We start from the raw sequence: 22,062 nt of genomic DNA on the forward strand, positions 1-22,062 counted from the left end.
GGTGGCAGATGGCAAGAGTGACAACCCGTGACAGCGCAGCATCCTTACTTTTCATGCTTGGCCGCATTAACGCCACGTGGTGAGTTGGTATGGCGCAAAAAGTGGGAAAGTGGTTCCTTATAAAAAAACATGGAAATATATGAACTCTCTATCACAGGAGAAGAAATCGATAGCGAGACAAGACAGAAACTAAAAGTGAAGACTCCAAAGTACGCTTACTACGCTTGCTTCCTTAATATTTAGAATAAACTGTTGCGAAAGCTGCATGACTGCACCCATTTTTTGAGACTTGAAATCCTTGGCTAAACGGTCCCAAACCCTTTATTTATACCTCCCAGATCATGTGCACTAGACTAGAGCAGTCTGGGAAATGAAAAATCTCTTGAAAATGCAGGTGACTTGATGACAAAAAAACTCAAGTCAAAGAAGCAGCAGATACACTGCAACTGGTTTGTGTAATAAGGCTCAATTCTTTCAGCTGAGTTTTATTTTCTCGAATGTATTCTGTGATGTCCTGAAATAAAGCAAACAGAAATTTGCATTCGAAATACCCGCCCTCTGCAATTTGACCCTGGCTTTTATCAACTTCTCTATTCTATGCGTCCAAGTTACTTCCCAGACGCTTTTCACAGTTTGATGCAGGGAATCCACCCCCACATAGACAGATACTTTCTGCATGCATCTCAGACTTTATTCCTTTATCACTTTTGTGCTTAAGTGCCATCCTTGATTTTTATAACAGAGAGAGGAGAGAAAAAAGTGATGATGTATATGTAAAATATCTAAACGTGTTTGTTTATTATTGATTATTATTTATTCTGTATTTCTGGGAGCTGGACAAAAATAACGACCAAATAAATGGAAGGACCGAAGACTCAGTGTGTCAAATGTAACGCGTAAATGAGCCTTGAGATACGTGGTTTGCGACATAGACAAAAAGCTAACGTAAAGGTAATCACATGAGAAAAGTTGCAGGTCAAATTTAATTGCAATGGAACATCCTTGTCATTTTCAGCGTCGCTTGGGGGAAGGATGAATTCATTTGCACCTTCATGATCGTCAACGCTTCTCTTACTGGTGAAAGTCAAAGTTCGAGCCTGCAGGAAGTGTTCATTTTTCAAAGAGCTTGCCAATCAATAACACGGCTAATGCTATAAATCGTACTGATACAACCCAGTGGCGAGCCGTGCGGGTCTTACTCGACTTATCCACCAGAAGGATCTTGTTGCAATTACGGACACCATCCAAACGCGGCTTAACGGGCATGTACCTGTTGCGATGTAAATTATCTGGAGGAGCTCATAATCAATATGCATCTCATTATGTGACAAAAATATGAAGGGTAATCAAGTCCCCATAAATGCTGAATATTAAAAGAAGTCATGTGTGCAGATTGCTCAAAGTGTTTTGTTCGTGGAACGTTTGGCCAACCAGAACGTGCTGATGTGATCGAGGAGCAGCATTCTGGCTATGTCAATAAAAATTTGAAATCTCATTGAAACAGTCTCATTGCAGTTTAATTTTACATCTCTGGCATGATTGATTCTGAAGGCCCTGCGCAGATTACATGGACATGGAAGCACATCTGAATTTTGAAACTTGACTTATCCGTACACAGGACACATGCTGGAAGCACGGCAACAAAACTAAAGGAGAAGACTGTCAGGAATGCATTCATTCCATTCCCTGGAACAAATCTTAGAAATGAGGGTGTAAATTCAGGTGAGTGCTTTTGATTGTGTTTATACCAGCAGAAAGACCTTGCAGACCCCCAAATTTCACACGGCTAGTGCTACTTGGCTCAGACTCACTTGAACATTCGGCATCCATCCAAGGAGCCCGTTTAGGCGAGAAGCAGCAAAGAGATTTCATAGAAAAGCCCCCGGGGACCAAAACGTCTTGCTACTAGCATCCACTGTTGCACCCTGCCACCCCCAATCACAAACACACTTCCACTTGCCATTACTGTGACGAACCGCCCCCGACAGCAAGGCAGACCCGCGAAAACGCGACGACATCTGCTTGAGAGATAGCGCTGGCTCATTGTAAGGCATTTACACTCTTCGGGCAGCCATGATGGGAAGCAACAAAGCGTTTCAGTGCAGCGCAAGAAAGGCAAACATCAATCACGGTGACAGGCCACTATGGCTACACTTGTTAACTAACTAACTTTAAGAAGGGATCGAGGTTCAGAGAGATGCAAAATGTGTTCACCAAAGTGCTTTCTCTCAAGAGCTTGTTCATTCATCTTCATTTTCGGGAGCAAAACCGAATCAATCCACAGCATATTGAAGCGTTAAATCGAAAATGTAGTTTTTTCAGAAAGTTCGTTTTGTTTTGTTTTTTTTTTAACTTGAACTTTGGATCAAGATGGCCTTCAAATGAGAGCCCAAGTTGGCTTAACTAGTTTTAAATGAAGGCAGCAGCCACAAAGCCTTACAATATTCCCCCAGTTCCCACAATTCAGTCGTCCTTAATCCATTTTCTACTAAGCCTTCTTTTCGACCATCCATCCCTCTTGTCTTCCTTTTTCCTCCTCTGGCACCAACACAGTTTGGTGCCTTCCTTCATAATCCCAATCACCAGCGTCATCATTCGTGACCTCCTTTCATTTCATTGCTCATCTATCTCGGAGTCCCTTTTGTCTTCGGCTTCTCACAATAGGCCTCTGGCATGTGATATCATGTACCAGAACCAAAATTAGATCATTATAACACTTCAATGTTTTTTTTTTTTACTTATCCACTTCAAAACGAAATGTGATTTTAGCTGACATGCACATATTGCAAGACATCAGAAAGCTATGATGGATGACAACTTATCATTGGGTCTTTTTTTTTCTTTTTAGAGAGAGAGAGAACTACTGTAATGCTTTCTATTTGTGGAATGCTGTGCCGTTTTCAGATAAACCGTGTACATTATTAAAACGGCGAATGGTTGTGTGTGGAGCAGACATGGCATCTTGTTGCAAAGAAAGGCATACTTTTTCATCATTAACAGCCGCCGTTTCTGTGGAAAAAAAAAAAAGACTCCCGCAATTGAAAAACAAAAGATACGTAAAACGACAGATTGCAGTGATCCTCCTTGCTACCTTCTTCTGGTCCCTCCACCGATGCTCCAGCTTGGCATCGAGGCGGTTGGCAGCTGTTGTCCACTGTGGAGCGAGACGACGGATTCTACGCTTCATGAAGCTCAGAGACTCCTTTCCTGCGCCAATCTGGTCGAGCAGCATGGACAGATCGGTGCGGAAGGCAGCCTGAGAACAAGGTGGATGGGTAGAGAACAAAATGTCGTGGGGTCAACATGAGGTGGAAATTTGATTCTGCCAAGTAGAACAAAAAGACCTCTTGTAAAAATCGTAATATTGTATTATGTATATTATAAATTGTAAATGTGGTTCAGTGTTGTTGTAAAATACAACATGTAGTGCATCCATCAATCCATCCATTTTCCGACCCGCTTTATCCTCACAAGGGTCGCGGGGCGTGTTGCAGCCTATCCCAGCTGTCTTTGGGCAGTAGGCGGGGGACACCCTGAACCAGTTGCCAGCCAATCACAGGGCACACAGAGACGAACAACCATCCGCGCTCACACTCACAAACTAGGGACAATCTGGAGTGTTCAATCAGCCTGCCATGAAAGTGTTAAATTAAGAATACGCCTGCAATGTAGACAATGAGAGTCAAAATGACAGGGGTGAAACAACGCCACATGACCCCTGAGTCAGCAATGAGTAAAAATAGAGCGGATGATGGATGGCTGAGGCGTGTGTAATTAGTAGACTTTGAAAAGGGTCAGATGAAAGTGAACTACTGTGTAGTAATGGGGTCAGAGCGCTGAAACTCTCCTGAGCATAAGCTATGTTTGGCTTCTTCTTGTTTATAGTTTCATGATTGATGACATCTTGACTTTCATTTTCTGCTGCCTCGTTAGGGACTTGTTATGACCATATCAAGGGTATTAGTATGAAGGTACTGTAGCCTATGAAGCAAACAAGCTACTGGCTATTTAACATATAGTTCAATCTACCGGTCGAAACGCAGCAGACCCATTTTTTGACACAACATCGAGGCTAGCAGCTCTGACAAGATTAGCATCGACACAAAAAACTTCAAATGAAGCGATTAATGGAAGAGCTAACATCTAAAATGGCAAAATGTTTTATTCATGTCTTCACAGGCTTTTTTTCCTTCCCCCTTTTCCTTACAACATACCTCACTTGCTACGTTAATTGGAGTTCAGTCAAAGCGCTTCCACAGATCACCTAGTCATGGCCTTAAAACAGTAAAGTCTTTCTTGCATAAAATTAAACGCGAGTGTGAAGCGTGAGCCAAGATACAATGACTAAGATAACATACTGTCTCGTGCCTTTAATGCTTTTCCGATTGTTACCATGTTTAATTTAGTTGTGTCATCGAAGCAGTTCCACAACGCTTTAGACTGTGTTTCACGGGCTTGAGCAGTCATCTATTTTTATGTAACACTGATTGTCAACTAGCGGGTCGGGGTTGGTTTTGGGTTGGATGTGGACAGCTAGAGGAAAAATTACAGGGTGTATTACGTCCAATAACACTATCATTTAAAACCCGTTTTACAACACTACCTTACAAATAAATTGTCCTTACAATGGACCCTACAGATGGGCGCTAGCGCATGTTGACGCTTTGCAACCAATAACAAATTGTCAAACAATGACAAGACCTCAGTTGTTTGTTAGCTTGAGTTTTTTAATAGCAACTGAGCAAATTAAAACTAAAATTGTGTGGCTTGTATACTCACAGGCCTCTTGGCGGTTCCCTTAGCCTGGTGGACATGCTGGGGGCTGGGCTGGCTGCTGTGGTTCCTCCAGGCCAGCGGGGGGCAGAACCACTCCACTTCACTGAGATAGACAAGGAAGGAGCAGTCGGAGCCATCGACACCATAGAAGGCGTAGCAAGGGTCAGAGGTCCAGCGTGCTCGCATCCACTGAAGGGATAAAAAAACAACGGTAATGCCACATACAAGACAGAGGCATACTTTGAAAATTCGACACATTTTGGGGGTAAAAAAATGCCTCTAAAATCGCTTTTCAAAGTTTTGTAAATCTGACATGATAGCTTAGAGTATTTTACTTCAGCTCAGTCTCATGTCTAGAACAATGACAATAATGATAAAGGAAGAACAGATTGTACAGCGCAAAGTGAGTCTGTTTTGAAAATCGAGGGTTAGTACAGGTGAATCTCAATAAATTAGAATATTGTGTCAAACGTTTTTTCGGTAGTTCAATTTGAAAACAAAAACTTATACATCATATAGTTTTCTACACACTGAGAGAATCCATCCATCCATTTTCCAATCCGCTTATCCAAAAACAAAAACTTATACATCATATAGTTTTGCTGCACACTGAGAGAATCCATCCACCCATTTTCCAATCCGCTTATCCTCTTGAGGGTCGGGGGGCATGCCGACTGTCCTAAGGCAGGAGGCGGGGTTCACCCTGAACCAGCCAATCGCAGGGCACACATAGACGAACAAACAATCGTGCTCATTAACACAGCTCGGGACAATTTAGAGTGCTCCATTTACCTGCTATGCATGTTTTTGGAATGTGGGAGAAAACCGGAATACCCCGAGAAAACCCACGCAGGCACAGGAAGAACATGCAAACTCCACACAGGGAGGCCGGAGCCGGAATCGAACCCTGTACCTCTGCACTGTGAGGCGGACGCGCTAACCTGTCGACCACCATGCCGCCCCACTGAAATTTTATTTTTCTTTTGTCGCTAATGTAAACCCTAAATTCACCCCCAAGGAATTTTAATATGATAATTCCAATTATTTTTAATGCAGTAATGAGGTAGGAGTAGCCTTCTGCACTTGATTCACAGCTTTCTCACCAAGTCATGCAACCTGTCTGAGACTCACTGGGCCGTCAAACTATAAACCCTCATCAAAAATATCCTTCGAAATGGCTGCAGCTGCGCAACTGCTTTGTTTTTTTTGTTTTTTGTTTTTTTTTCCAAGCGCATCAAAGCTTGCAAATCCCTCTACCAGTAACAAACGGCTGAACAAAATATCTGCAAACGTGTGAATTAAGTCCATGGTTTTAGGAGTGGATTTCAAAAAGCCTTTGAGCGAATGATGCACGTGACAAGTGTGAGAGTGGCTGGTGCTCCAGATTCCTCCTGTTGGGCTCTACCTGCCTTGCTGGAAGTTGATTAAATATGATTGAATCTGAAAACGGATGTAGACGAAGCCCGCAGGACAAGTGCATTACAGTGACCGTGAATGGCAACGGCAGAGGTCGGCCAGACAATGCGAAAATAATCTCTGTTAAACCTTTGAATCGCTTTATATCCCTAGTTAAAAACTAAACAAATACCATTAAGGGAGGGACATGGGATTCCATCTCAGAAAATGAAAGGGTTTAACAGTTCACAGTCATTTCGACGAACAGTCAAAATCCAAATGAAATCAAAATTGAAACTTACGTCCACTTTTCCAGGACACTCTGGGTAGCGGGGATCTTTGGGTACCTCGCACTGGCTTGACGTCCCATCTCTCACAGCTGAAAAGACATTTGTCCTTGAGCCAACAGTTCGTCAACCACGACAGCCAGCCCTTTGGTGCTTTCAACTAACCGCACTGTAATCCGCAAAGTGAAGTCCGTCCAGACTGAGTTAGTGTCACCCCACTAAGCACCCAAGCCTTTGAAAAGGAATAAACTTCTCTTAAATGTGTGGCTTCATTAGTCCACCGGCTCTATGTTCCCAGTGTTAATACGTACAGATTGACTTTAATGATCCATACAGCAATTAATCATCATGATGCTACCCCTCAGCTCATTGAACACGCATTTTACAACATGGCAGCAGCCATGAGGCCCCAAGTTAGCGTGACGCATATTCATATGCTCCTCACCTCACTTTAGGATGGAAAGTGACAATAACCTGCATACAGGCCACCTCGGCCGTGTGACACCAACGCAGTGCACAGTGTTCACTGGACCTTCCAGTGCAGCTGAGCCAGTCATTCTATGCCCAGCGAGTGAGGGCAAACACACTGCATTCATTGCTTCACTTAGTTAAATGCCTGTCTGCTGCTGATATAAGGCAAAAAAAAAAAAAAGGGGGGGGGGGGTTGACGCACCAATGTTGCCTTTCCGTGTTTTCATCCTTTTTCAAGCTACACCCCCATCCCCTTTCTCTCCCCCCTCTCTCTCCCTCTCTCTCCTAATGAAACTGAGACCTTACTGCAAATAAGTCTTTCGCCCCCCAGGCTTTTCTCCATTTACAGAAATACACAAACAAACATTCAAGATGAGGGTATTCACAGGTCAAATCTATTTGTCAACCAAAGTCGCACAAAAAGCTTGACTAGCAATGTACATTCATGAGTTCAATTGATAAAGCAGCATTTTTATTCAATTTAGCTTTGATAACAGACTTAAAGGTGGGCTTTGCTCACTGGGCTTTGTTGAGTTATGCATCAATGGAGTTATGAAACAAAAGGAAAACTAAATAAAATCGACTCAACTCTGAACTCCAGTCATAACATGATATTTTCACAGCCATTTTTATGCGCATGGAACACTGTCCTTGGATTACACATTAAAACTGGTTTGAGAAGCGGGCGGTGTAATACGTCTTTCAGTTATCTACGCATGGATTATTATTATTATTTTTTTTTTTTTACATTTAGAAGATACATTACATTTTTTAGAAAATAGATGTTTTAGATTTAGGCCTACAAATATTGAGAGTTATGAGTTTACTACCAGGTTACCGTAGATTAGTGATAAACTAAAACGCCTTTGGATCACATACAAATTCAGGCTAGGTCACGGTGGTTGGAACAGAATATGCATTGTGCGTCACGGTCCCCGCCCCAGTGTTTCATTGTCACCGATCATTGTACCTTTGCCTTGCATAATGCTGGTTTGCAGTATCTGCTCCACTCTGACTGCCATGTTGGAGACATTCTGAGCTATAGTCTGGATCATCTCCATGAGGCCAGCTGGTTGAAACCTGCAGAGGCGCAGCAACACATACAAAAACATGAGCTCAAAGTGTAATCGGCGAAACTGGCAAGCAAACACAAACCTGGATTCAAATCGCAGCCAACCATCACATTGTTTGCCACACCCATAGGAGAACAGTAAGGGGACCCAGCCCTGCCACTAAACATGGGCGGGGGGCGGGGGGGATATTTTTTTTCTGACGGTATGATACCCGTGACAAAAGAATATCGTGGTATCACTGAAATAAAATGGCACTGCTGACTTTTTTTGTGGAAATATTCGGGTATGATAATTATCATATCGTGAGGTTCATATCTGACACGATCCGAAAAGCGGTAAGCGGATCCCACAAATGTAGATTGAGGCAAAATAAATAAATAAAAATAAAAACATTTACAGAAAAACAAATGAACCACCAAGTATTAACAGAAAGCATGAGCACCACAAAACCAGGAAAAGCCAATATGAACAAAAAAGCGTTTTCAAACTGCAAGGTAAATAAATACCCGAAAATACGCAACACAAAATGGCAAAAGTTTATTACATGAAACTTAAATAATCCAAGAATAACAAGAACTCCTAAAACACTTACTAAACAAGAAAACTATCGAAACAAGAGCGACCATAACCATGAACGAGGCATCTAGAAAATTTCTGTTGAGCAAACAAAAAAGCAAGGTCAATAATCTGACAGTGACTAGGCAGCTTGGCAGTCCTGAAATACATGGCAAAGCTTGATTGGTAATGAGAAACAAGTGCACCACTGAGGAGGCATGCCCTCCACTTCAGCTGGTGTTGAAAACAAAAACAAAGACAGAGCAGACAATATCCTGATAAGATCATATTGTGATGTTTGGATATTACTGCCTCCATAAAATTAGGTGGTGGCGGGTCACTGTAATAAGCTCTCTCTCTTCATTTTCTTGACTGGAATCTTGCTTCCGTCTAAAATCCCCAAATGATCAACCCTTTTTGCGGTAAAAACGTAAACAGTGAATTGGTGACACTAGAATTAATGGATTGAAAATAAAGGCCTGGGGAAAGAGACGCCCCTCTGTGTCACAATGCTGAAGCTTCAAAACTCCGAGCACGGCAGTAGAACAGGAAGTGACATTTGCAGGTACATTTATATGCTGCTTAATGTGCTGGAGCTGAAAAGCTCATTAGAAACTTTGTTTGCGGTACGGCAATAATGGCACACATTCCGCATTAAAGTGTACGCAAGTGGTGGATGTTTCCTCTTTTGGGTCTAATAGTGATTTCATGTCCATGCAGAGTGGATTTGAATGCAGGAGAACAATTCCATTTTCGTGGGACTTCTGTAGGCTCGTGCCTCATCGCCTGCTTTTTTTTTGTCCCCTCGCTTTATCTCAATCCCCTCCTGTGCTCCCCCCCTCTCCATTTTTAACATCTCAAACAGATGTACAAGTGTTAGCGAGGGATGCAAATTGGTAGACACTTGGTTGGAGCGTGAAATAGAAAGGACCTGCGCTGCCACTTCTGCTGCCGGATGACAGAGCTCCTCATTCACAAGACAAGATGTGCTGAATAAGTTGTCTGGGTACGGACCGTGGTTGTGTAGTTTTAGCATGTGCTTGGTTGAATCTCATGCAAAAAAAAAAAAAAAAAAAAAGAAGCCCTCACAGCCTCATTATTGCTCATGCTCCTTTCTGCTGCAGTGCCCATTACCTCTTTTTTAATGACTTGATTTCAGCGGGCACTTCAACGCTGTAGTGTGTCTATGCATTGTCTAATCAGCAGATGGCTTTAATCCTCATTAATTTCATGCTCCCCAAATGCAGCGTGATCACAAGTCACTCACAATGATACAATGGGTTGTCTATGCATGTGTGGGCAGGATGATGTGCAAGGGCGCTTGACTATATGCCAGCAGCAGACGCTTGAAAAGAGTCAAGATAAATCCAAGCTGTGGAAGTATGCCTGCCAGGAGATAACCTTTATGGCTTGAAAGAAAATAAAGATAGCCGACAGGCTCAACCTCTTGTTATTCTTATTAGTGCAATATTCATTAGGGTGGGCGTTGGACGACATTTCCTTGCTCAAGCAGGCAGAAAATTAATGGGCTGTTTTTTTATGATTATTATTATTATTATTTTTTTTTTTATGAGACAGGAATCTTTGAATCTCTCATGCTCGAATCTCCTGTTTCCATGGCAGGTTTGTACTGAGCAGACAAACGATGCCTAGAGGAGTTGTGAGTCTGCGTGGAGCTCAAGTTCCCACAGCTGACGTCATGCTTTACTTCTTCAGGCGGCAAACTAGTTGGAACGGAATCAACAACGCCTCTGAGGATGGCAGCCAAGTAGCGTACTCCATTTTGCCTCGACTGCTTCAAGACACAATTGATCAACAGTCCAGTCCACACAATTGGGCAAATAAAAAATAAATACATAAAAATTTAAGAACACCGTTATCAACTGCATGTCTGCTTCATGGGACTAAGGTTCACTGTGGCTTCCTCTCACATTCCACACACATGCATGTTAGGTTAATTCATGACTCTAAATTGCATATAAGTGTGAGATCGATTGCCTATCTGTGCCCTGCGATTGGCTGGCGACCAAGCCAGGGAGCATCCCGCATCCCGTGCAAAGTCAGCATTGATAGACTCCACTTCACCAGTGACTAAGTATTTTTAAATGAGCTCATTCTCTGCCATTAACAAAAATATTCGTCCACTGAAATCCAGCCATTTATGGCCACTGATGTATAATACCAGTCAAGTAGGTTTTCTTTCTGGTCTGGTCTGTGAAATTCAAGTTTGTAAACAACTGTAATGACTAGCAGATCCATGTAGATGGTGGCGTTGAATCACTTTGGATGTGAGCTTAGCAATGCTTTTGAGTAGAAGATAAAGATGAGGTGGGGATCTCGGCTTGTCACATTCATCAGGGACAGAAATACAAACAAGTTGGAACTCGGACAAGTTAAGGTACCTGACATGACAGAGTATGTGTACTATAAAAACTACTCACACATTAATTGGTGCATGCCCTCACATGAGACATTAGTGCTTCTCTTTTATTGCCAATATTCATGTTTTATCACACGTGTACTGCACATGCTAGAAACTCAAATCAGGAAACAATCATAGATTCAGCGCTTCCTATTGTTTGAATAATCTGTGGAAGGGCAGCACGTGCTAAATTATTAGCATATCTGGCTCACAGTTCTGAGGTTGTGGTTCAAATTTTGACTACCCCCACTCCCTCTTCCTTGCATTTGCACTCTGGTTTCTCCCACATCGCATTTGGTTTATAGAAGACTCAATTCTCCGTTGATATGAATGTAAATATGATTGGTGGTCATTGAATACGTGCTCTGCGTTTGACTGGTGACTATGCAGTCCACTGCCTCTCGCCCAAAGTCAGCTGAGCTAGGCTTTGGTTCACCCGCATGAAAAATGAGATGGTTCGGTTTAAAGGCGTGCATATATTTCAAACAAAACATTTATCACGCCCATTAATGTCAACTAAAGGACAAATGAATTCAGCCTGGGCTGAGATTCGTTTTCCACCGAGTTCCACTCCAGTTATGCATGTTTTATAGCCCCATATGTATTCATATAGTTTTATGCTCTGTTCTCTTATTAGCATCCATTTTCTACCCCCCCTGCTGTCCCAAATTAAATAAACTGTTTGACGTTTCCCCGGCTGCTGCTAGTGGTGCACTGAAACAACATTGTATTAGTAAAAGTAACGACCTTGTGTGGTCTGTAAATTAACCAGCGGAGCTTGGGGGGGGGGGGGGGCGGTGGAACAGCCGACCTTTCACCTGAGTGTAACAAAATTGTCAAATTCAAAATGGGGAAAAAAAAAAAAAAAAAACAAAAGCATAAAAAGTGATATAAAAGATCGGGAGTACAAAAGAGAGACAGAGGGTGTTGCATGAAAGAAGTCATGAAATAGGAAGCAGATCAAGCATCGGAGCACCACGGGGCACTACAAATAAATGCCCCTCTTCCTTTTCATTTAGAGCATAACAACAAGGTCTGACTCAAATGACAAATTATGCTCATCAAAGAGTAAAAGAACATTGTGGACGTTCGACGGCTGCGCGGCGCTCACCAATGAAGCCACGCGCATTTTAACGAGCTTCTCCAAATGAGCAAAACAACAACAAATCAAGACGAGCTCAAGAATGAGAACGTGCGTTGGAGCAGATGAGGGAAAAGAAGCAAGAGAGGGGAAATCAATGAGCAAAAGGAAAGTCTCTACGGAGACAGGAAATGAAAATGACTTCTCATATTCGACTTAAAAGAGAGCCTCCCTCCCTCATCCCTACACCCTCTCTCTGATCTAATGAGCTCATCCTCTTAAGGACGAGAGGATGGTCTGTTGGGCAGTACCGCATGACTGGACACCATCCAGCACGAGAGATGTATGTGATGAGGTGTCAGCACGTTCGTGTATTCATGTATTATCACTCACGACATTCATTTTCATATGCTTAGAGAAACTGTCATTTAACGTAATGTAAAAAAAAAAATTATATATATACCTGTGTGTGTGTGTGTGTATATATATATATATATATATATATATATATATATATATATATATATATATATATATACACACACAGACATACACACAAAACAGTTGAGTGGGGTGTGGGTGCGTCATGGTTCTAGTGTTTGAGAGCAGAGACAAGGGCTTGATTTATCACATTTGAGAAGGCGCATTTATTTGATTTTATTTTCTTATTTTTCTAGAACAGACACTGTTGAATTTTATGAACTCTACTATCGGATTTTGTGTCAAAGATTAAGTTAGTTAAAACAAACATTTGGGCAAAATATAGCTCGTTTTTGGGGGGGGGGATATACAGCCAATAGGCTAATGATTACTTTCTGCACAAATTACAACATGATTTCCAAGAGAACATATGAAGGTTGTCAATGACTAAGTTAAGAAAAAAAAAAAAAGCTCAAGTCAAGCCAAAGAGAACAAAGGCCCAATGGCAAACATCCTGCACCAATAACCAAAATACAGCGAGTCAACTCAACATTCTTGTGCCTCCTTTCATCATTGTTATTTCTCCTTCTCCTTCCTTTCCTTGTTATTTTCTGCCCTAATGAGTGGCTGCCCTGTGGGTGAATTGCAGGCGGAGGGCTCAGACATCCAGTCCGATTCACCACTACACGGCAGTTTGTCAGCACCCATGAAGCTCAAGCCAAAGATGAAACTCCTGCACAGCACAAGCACATCTTTCTGTGAATGTGCACCTGACTGCCCATTTTATTTATTTATTTAGATATTTATTTTACTACTCAATTAGATCCTCATCCCTCTATGGCTACAGAAGTCAGAAATGTCAAGAAAACCTAAAAATGGAAAAATCACGTCAAGTATCACATATTTAATGGTTGATTTGTGAACACCCCTCCAAATCCAAAGAAAGCCAAACTGGAGAACTGAACATACACAAGAGCCATGAGGAGGTATTAGTGTAGGTGTGAGAGTGTGAGTGTGTGAGAGAGAGAGAGAGAGAGAGAGAGAGAGAGAAAGAGAGAGAGAAAGAGAGAGAGACAGAGAGAGAGACAGAGAGAGAGAGAGAGAGAGAGAGAGAGAGAGAGGGAGAGTGTGTGCGTGTGCACGCATGTGTGTGTTGATGTGCGGCCATTAATTCTGTAGGCTGTATACTCAATCAGGTTGCTGTCTGTGCCCTGGTCTCATGCCCAGACTGAATTTATTAACACGTGTTACTTGGACTATAACTAATGGATAATCATTACGATGATGCTAGATGGAGCGTGCAGATGAACCTTTCTTGAGCGTTTTATTTTATTTATTTTTTGCTTTTAAGGATCCATTTCAGTCCAAATCAACACGCTGTCAACAGAAGAAGAAGAAAAAAAATTTAATCCATTTGTCTGTGTGTATTTAATGGCACCTCTATATGTGTTTTAACTACACTCTCTGAGTTCAGCAACAATAGGCCAATTCTATGCATAAGAAATGAGGATGCTTGCAAAGGGATTAGCCCACAAACCTGAGGAAAAAGTCAGCCTAGGTCAATGGAATATGGAAATGATAATAGATACTCGATAAAATAAAATATCCCCAAGGTCGCGCAATTTGGAATTTGACCAACATTTTCTCAGAAAATGCATCTTTAAAGAGACAAAACGGCTCCTACGGCCATGAGGGACATCAACAGCATATCTCCCAGACCCTATTCCATAAGAAGGACTAGCTTCAATAAGAAGAAGAATATACAGTGGCTTTAAAGGCTGAATTTACAAAGCGTGGCTCAAGTGAGACCATTTAAAATTTTCTGCTCCCAATTGGCACACTTTAGACATGTGTCATTGAAGGCGAGAAAAATGCATCGAATCAAAATAAATCAGACTCAAGTTTCTTCCAAATTTGGATGAAAAAAAAAAAAAAAATCGGAAACATATTGGATATTATAAACGCATAGATATAAACGCATAGATCACATATCCCGTCACAAACCTGTCTCTCTTTAAACAACACAGACAACAGCTCCTGTAAATTTAAACTATGAAAGACAGACCATTAAAGATGATCTCATTGTGCTGCATTAGTGATGCGCCCATTGATAAATTAACAAAATATAGGCCCATGACGTCGTCTATTCGTGATCATCATCCATTTTACGGGTGTTCCCAATTACGCGCAGTGCGTGGGCCCCTAATAATGCATGAACCCATAACAGTCCCAGCAGGAACAATTGTTTCAAAATACCCCGCCCCCCCAAAAAAAAAAGTGGGGGTCAACATAGAACTTTAAAGGGAACGTCAACCCAAAAATTTCTCTTACAATAATATGTTCTATGCAGCCTCACTTGTCAAAACATGGTGTTCTGATGAATTATTGCTTTTTGTGGCATATAATTTAGCGGTAAAATCCACCCGCTTTTGTCCATCTCAGTGGGCGGCCATTTTGCCAGTTGCTGTTGACTGAAAATGACATGAGAGTTGCTCAGGGAACGACCAATCGTGGCTCAGCTTGAGAAAACAGGTGAGCCGTGATCGGTCGTTACCTGGGTTGACTTCTCCTTGACGATGTTCCGGTGAATGGGCATTCTTGTCACTTCTAATGACACCAAAAAAAAAAACCTTTCAGACTACCTGCTGTCAATACAAACTCAAATGTATTCATCCGAGCTGTAACCTGATGTGGCGAGAAGCAGTATTTATTCACCCTATTTAAAAGGAGGACAGACACACAACATTGGGCAAGACAAAAACTGCATATTGATTCCTTATAACACTTCCGTGTGCACACAGTGACAATAAGTACACGTCTGCACATCCATGGTCTAAGAGCAACTGTGCTTCCTCCGCATTAAATAGTCCTTTACTAGACGTTGATTGCAGTTAACACCGACGCCAGACTATATTAATTGCTCCATTCTTCCGTTCTAGTGCCTCGGTGCCGATGTGAAGCTGAAAACTTAACAAGGTAAAAGACTGTGTCAGCTTGTCACACATGGGTACTCATGCAAAGGGTTTAGGCGGTTTAAATGAGAAAGAGTGTGTGGAATTAAGTGACACTTAAGAAACTCAAGCACCCCAAAAATAAATACATACATATAAATTAAAAAAAAAAAAATCCAGGAAGTAAAGGAAGATGGGATCATGTAGTATTGTTTTCTTTTTTTTTCACATTATACTTACTGCAGTGCCCTGGCATATGGGAAAGGAGAGCCACAATGACTGATGCACGTTAAAGAATGGTCATGAGAAGTGTAAAACACTTATGCGGCAACTGCTGTAAGCCCCAGCTCTCTCACACACACACACACACACACACACACACACACACACACACACACACACACACACACACACACACACATACTGGCGCACAGAAAAGATAAACTGGCGCACCCCTGCGGTGCTACCACCGGATTAAAAAAGGGTTAACGTTTAACTGAATGGATGTCTTGAAAAGAATGTGTGGCCAGATGAGATTAAAAGCAGTGCGAAATCCAGCCAGGTTTTCGAGGTGCTTTGAGGTGAGGTGCATTACCGTTGCTATGGTTTCACTTTGTGCTGTGAGTTTTGGGATAGGCAAAATAGTCTTCAAGCACTGGTTGCACACTGATATGAAGCTTCCCTATCATGAGCTTTTCTAGTGATTTAAAAACTTTTCAAGTTATGATCACTGCCCGGTAATTGTTGTCCTCTTGGCTTTAACCTTTTTTGAGTATGGGTGGGACAATTATTAATTTTTTTTCCACCCCCTCCCTGAGTCTTGGTGCTGTAGAAGTGTTTATCCAGAGCTGGAACAATTTCTTTGACGTAGACAGCGTTCCTCTAAAAAGATTTTAAAAAATAACAGCAGGCAGTCAGTTGCTTTTTTTTTTAGTATGAATTGAGTTTTTAAATCTTGCCTGTCTCTTGATCACTTTTGATTCTATCCATATTCCAATCTGGGAAGCGTTTATTTAAAGTGAATGATGTAAATGTGAAACGTTCTTGGCTTTCAAGGAGGAAATGAGATTCCTAACAGAAGATGGAAAAAAGGTTGCATTCTCCATTTTATTTTTTACATTATTGTCATTTCTAGATGCCATGTTTCATGTACTAGGTTGAGACAAGAAACCTCATTTTGAAAATTTGGGGTTCAGTTGCTATGATTATGACCATTCATGTCATCAAAGAAAAGAATCGGCATGACGTCTGATTGCCTCATTCAAAATCGTTGCTACGAAACGGGAAGGGCGCCGGGGGGCCTACTTGTTGATTGCAGAAATGAGCTCCTCAAGGCGTCGTGTATCGGCAGCGGTGGCGTTGTCCAGCTTGGTGAGACCATCCATTCGCTTCAGAATCACCTCCAGCATGTCACTGATCTTCCGCAGCACACCGCGTGACTCCACACCTCCCAGCACTGAGCAGACACAGAACCGTGAAGATGCAAAAGTGGGTTAAAAAGGAAAGAAGACAACACCGGAGCCCCCTGCTTATTTGAGGTGTAAACCTTGCCGATCTAACAGCCACAATTGTCATTTCCTGTGCCCGCAGCAAAAACTGAATCCTGCCCCGCAGCTGTATTGTCATAACATGTCATCAAATGGCCATTGTCCATACCACACACACACACACTCAAGTGTGATATCTGAATATGAGCTTCCAGTTCTCCTTTGATACAAAGATGAGGCTTGTGTGAGTTATGAAGCGCCAGGAATTAATGATGTGGAGGCTCTGTGTGCAAAAGCCAATTATATCCATCACCTCACATTGCACAGCGGGGGCACTCTATTGAGTCTGCGGAGGGGCCTTCTATGTAGTTATGGGGGCATACTGGGATAAATGCTCTGGTTCCTGGGATTGAAGAGTGGAGTCTTGGCACAAGTAGTGTTTGGAAGACAGCATGGGATGAAAAAAAAAAAATGGTGTTGAAAATCCGCTTTAGTACAGTTGCATTGTGGCAATGGTTCAAGGTCAGTGGGGCTATCATCTAAGCCATAATTGGTGAGAACGGAAAAGCTGCCGACACCAACTGAGCACCTTTTGTAATGGAACCTTAAAAAAAAAAAAAAAAAAAACTCTCTTTGTAGATTTTCTTGTTGATCATTTAAAAAACAGTTTGGCGTTGTGACATTAGTCCTCAAACCTTTTAGACACGTCTCGTACGACTAGGCAGCAATTGTGCTTAAAATCTGATTCCCGAGTCACTCTCAACAGGTTGCAGGACCCCAACATAAAATTTTGATTTATGCTAATAAATCATGTCAAATCAAGGCCTGCATATTCTTTACGGAGACGCTGACAGGAAACTTAAGTGGCACAGATTCACAAAACGCGGAACCAATTAAAAGTGAGCTCTTGTAACAAATATTTAGGGTGAGGCATTTTGAGTGGGCGTGATCATCCAGAGCTTGAGAGATTTATTGGTCGTACTTTTTTTTTTTGCCTTCAGTTGCAATAATAATAATAATAATCACATACCGTATGTGGCGGTTCATCATGAACATTTCCGTGTTAAAATTGCTTTTCTTAATGGATGCACGCATCAATAAAAGATTTTCCCCCTGCAGTTCTAATTTTGCTAGAATGTCACCTTTAACCAGCAGAAAATGATTGGGGAAAAAAAATGAAATTAGATGGAAGGTTTTGATGTCCCACTTCACACCAATTAATCAAATATTTAATTAAAGCAGCACTGTGAGGTGTTTGCATTTCAATCGGGGACCAATCTGCTAGTTTGTAGAAAATGTAGAATATTTAGGGGTTGCGAGCTGCTGGCATTCTATCGTATGTCCTTGTTTGCCTGGATTCAAATAAGTCTGCCTGCATGCACACACAAAGATGCAGCTATGCAGTGGCCTGTTTTCTCCACCATGTTGGATTGATTATTGAGAGCCTCTGCACATTGCATCGCTCTGGAGGCCTGTAATGCGTGAACGGGACACTTTTAGTGTGTCGGAATGGGCGATTCAAGTGAGAAGGGCTGTTGATATACGCGCATGTTACCGTCTGCATCATTCTTAGTTCGCAAAGTCAACAGAATGGGAGTATCAACATTATCCTTGGGTCCTCTGAAAGACACTCTGGAAATGGAAGATGTTATTTTTATTATTAATAATATTATTGGCTGCAAGGCAAACCATTATCAAGTCCATTTGCTTTTCTGCATTTATGTCTGCTTGACCTTGTGGAAATAACAGAGCAGGACTAAACAACCACCCCCCCCCAAAAAAAAAATAAAAATTACGATCCAACCCTGAAGCAAATATGTTTGTCGCAAACTTGAAAACACCCTTTGTCGGAGCCGATCAAAAATAGACAACGGAGCAACAAAAGGAAAAGACTTGGATTTGATGCAAGTACTGAGTGCGCGTGTGAAAGTTGGGATGGGCAAAAGAGATGAATTGATAATTGAATTGATTGTGTTGATTGAAATGTTGACCACATTGTCCCAAAGCAACTGAGCCAAAATGGAGCGCATAACTTTGCCGCTACCGACGTTATTCCACTGGCATGGGCTTTTCTCAGATCCCAGGATTGAGTTCATCCTTATTCATCATTGTTTCTAAATTTGAGAAGGTTAATTCGGTGACTAATTATCGTTTGTGTAAAGGGTTGGTGTGCATATTTATTTGCCCGTGTGTGATGTCACATCATGCGTCACTTAGGTTAGTGTGGTAGCTAAGAAGATTGATGATTCTAGAGCGAAGGTGGTTTTTGCGTTAAATGATCTAACCACAGAATACCGTCTTTTATAAAACATGGTTTTCTCATTGTGTACATGAAGACATGTGATTAATGGCATATACTGTGTTATGGGGGGATTAAATATTTGAAGATAAGATGCTATTGGTGTCAGGGCTTTGTCCTTCTTCCTGGGAAGAGGCAGCGTTGACTGTGCAGGTACGACACATGATCTTAACTGATGGGGGGGGGGGCGATGGGCATCCGTTTTAAGGAGCTCTTAATTTTTCTTAAAAGGATGATTCACGAGGTGACTAATTGGGGCATGAAGTCTATCCAAAGGAAGGCCACGATGCAAAGAAATATGCATTTAGGATTGTCTGCTGTGCAAAATTAACACAGAAATCAGGCAGAGAGGCGCTGATGGTGTTGTGGTTCAAGCACCGAATTTAGTGGATTGTTAATTTTCCTATACAGTCAATTAAGATCATGTAGTGAAATGCCCATTGCTAGTTTCGAGTACAGTGTGTGTCCTTCCTCACAAATTCAAGGCTGTGTATGCTCCATAATGTGCGTTCATAAAAAAAAAAAAATATATATATATATATATAGTGCACGTCCATTGGGAGCAGCAGGAGGATTTCAATTTAACCAATGCCACTCACCTTATAAATCATAAATCGCATCTCATTTTTTATATATATATTACACACACACACACCCCGGTATATGATAGCAAAGCAGTAAAAAGGGGCAGAGGTGACAGAAAGTGCAAAGTAAAACAAATACTGTTGAAACACTAAATCCTTTTCAGAGGTGTTTATTTTTAGATTCGCCAAGGGTACTGAATTGCCTTTACAGTTTAAAAATAGTCATCAAATGCTACGCAGTGCCCTAAAATATTTTGAAACATGAAATTTAAGGAGGAGGAAAAAAAATAATAAATCTAAGTGACAGATGAGTGATGCGGGACTTTGAAAAAAAGCTTCCACTGTCGCAGCACATTGCACAATCTTTGAAAAAAAAAAAAAAAAGAGATGAATCTTCTTGAAGCAAACATCCAAACATTTGGAAGCTCGGAGCGTCAACCTGTGGGTGACTGACTCTTACCTGGTGCGCATGCATACACACCCACACACATACCCCAACAGCATGGTGTTTTGATCGGCCGCGGGCGTTTTTGCATATTCATGCGACATGAAAGCCGTTTGAGAGGTGATGAATACTGACAGGACCGCCTGCTCGACAGGAGTCGACGCCTCCAAATTAACCGCCGAGCGACGTCATTTTGTCTTTGCAACTTCCAGCTGTGAAACAGAGGAGGCGGCTGTACATCAGCTAAAGACCTTTCTCGATTCCCATTATTCATTGACAGCTCTGAGAATAGTCATTGCAGCCCCGTGCATCATGCGGGAAACATTCTAGAACAGACTGTAAATGTATTTGAACGACAAAAATTGCAGTCAGAGAAAATACTGCACATTTTTGTGTTATGTGCCTTTAAGAGGCTAGTCTTGGCGTCAGCGCGTCTGCCTACAAGTATCTGGATGTGAGCTGTGGCCAAGAGCAGCGCCTGTACAAGTCTTTTACTGGTCTCCTGGCATTCAATAAGCGGCTGAAAAGTTCACCGGCAACTATGGCTCTACTTTTCAGAAATCGAGTTTGTATGTTCGTAAAATAGTGACACAGACAAGATTGAAAGACTGGCACTTCTAAAGGGACAGACTCGGAACCAAATCTCAATCACGAGGTTTGTGGCACACATTTTCATAGCTGGGTGATGTTTGGTTGGCTCGTCATTAATTCAATCTAGCAAAACATAAGCCCGAGCCTGCTAGCTAACGTCAGCTCCACATCAAGCTATAAAGTTCAACGTCAGAGGAGCACCACGGTGCTATTAGCCCGATGAAAGAAGTCAATTCATTATCGAAGAATCAAGTCATCATCTGATCTTTCACAAGTTTGATTTCTGAAACAACATCATCGCATCACGCAACATCTTTTCAACAGACACTTCACATATTCAACTGTTATGCAAGAAGAAGGCACGAGCCATCAAGCCATTCAGCCAATTTTCTTGATCATTCTGCTTTGGTCAAATAACATTGAAGGGTGTGTTTTACCCGTGTTAAAATCCCATAAGCTTTTGACACCTTCACGTTTGTGTTATGTCAAGGTGGAAAGGTGTATATCGTCAACTCATAAAAATGACAGTTTACACAATTACAGCAGGAATTTCCGCAGCACACAGACAACATTCCACAAACAAATCCGAAACATCGCGACGGTGCCAACGATGAACCGAGATATAGTGAGGGAACCCTGTCAAGGGCACACACCTCTCATGTGTCTTCTTTACATGGATTGAACCAAGACAATCCTAAGAACAACTCTTCTCGCGGCACGCAGAGACTTAATGGCCCGACCGCCACTGCAATCTCCACAGCAACGCATCTCATCTGCACACCAACACAATTACCACAAATTGCATTCGCTTTAATTATGATGGCGCAGGAGCTCCACTGTTCATTAGCTAAAGAACAGCAGGAGTGGGCGACTATGTTCCTCTTTTTTTTAATTTTTTTTTTTTTTACTTTATTTGCTGCACAAATGGTTTCAGGCAAATGAAAATGTCACCATTAACGCCTGCACTCGGTGAAAGACACACGCGGGGCTCTAATAGACGATATCAAAGACCAATCACAAGGGAAGGATCAGTGATAAAATGGTGACCGGTTCGTCATGATTACATCCATAGTTTGCTATTGCAGCATCCTATTTTCAGTTCTTAATTCAGTATTTTTAGCTTAGAATTTAGGGGATCTTCGACGCCCATAGATCCCTTTTTCGGGTCCAAACCATTTTATGTATTTGTAAACTTGGTGCCTGGTTTCTTATTAAACCTCCATCC

The 22,062-nt window shown here is 41.8% G+C and overlaps 1 protein-coding gene across 1 annotated transcript in view; it reads right to left on the reverse strand.

Annotated features, from left to right (window-relative positions):
* Window positions 1–2,738: 2,738 nt before the first annotated feature.
* The window catches only part of LOC109511514 (alpha-1,6-mannosylglycoprotein 6-beta-N-acetylglucosaminyltransferase B-like), a 36,655-nt gene continuing 17,331 nt past the window's right edge, over window positions 2,739–22,062 (reverse strand). Inside the window, exons 3-7 of the mRNA XM_019862669.1 lie at window positions 16,737–16,887; window positions 7,900–8,009; window positions 6,474–6,550; window positions 4,780–4,965; window positions 2,739–3,256 (exon numbers count right to left, since the gene is read on the reverse strand). Coding sequence (XP_019718228.1) covers window positions 2,876–3,256; window positions 4,780–4,965; window positions 6,474–6,550; window positions 7,900–8,009; window positions 16,737–16,887 — 905 coding nt within the window. The 3' untranslated portion in view covers window positions 2,739–2,875. The remainder of the gene's footprint in view (window positions 3,257–4,779; window positions 4,966–6,473; window positions 6,551–7,899; window positions 8,010–16,736; window positions 16,888–22,062) is intronic.

The sequence above is a fragment of the Hippocampus comes genome, unplaced genomic scaffold, assembly GCF_001891065.2.
Source record: "Hippocampus comes isolate QL1 unplaced genomic scaffold, H_comes_QL1_v1.1 scaffold7, whole genome shotgun sequence".
Lineage (NCBI taxonomy): Eukaryota > Metazoa > Chordata > Actinopteri > Syngnathiformes > Syngnathidae > Hippocampus > Hippocampus comes.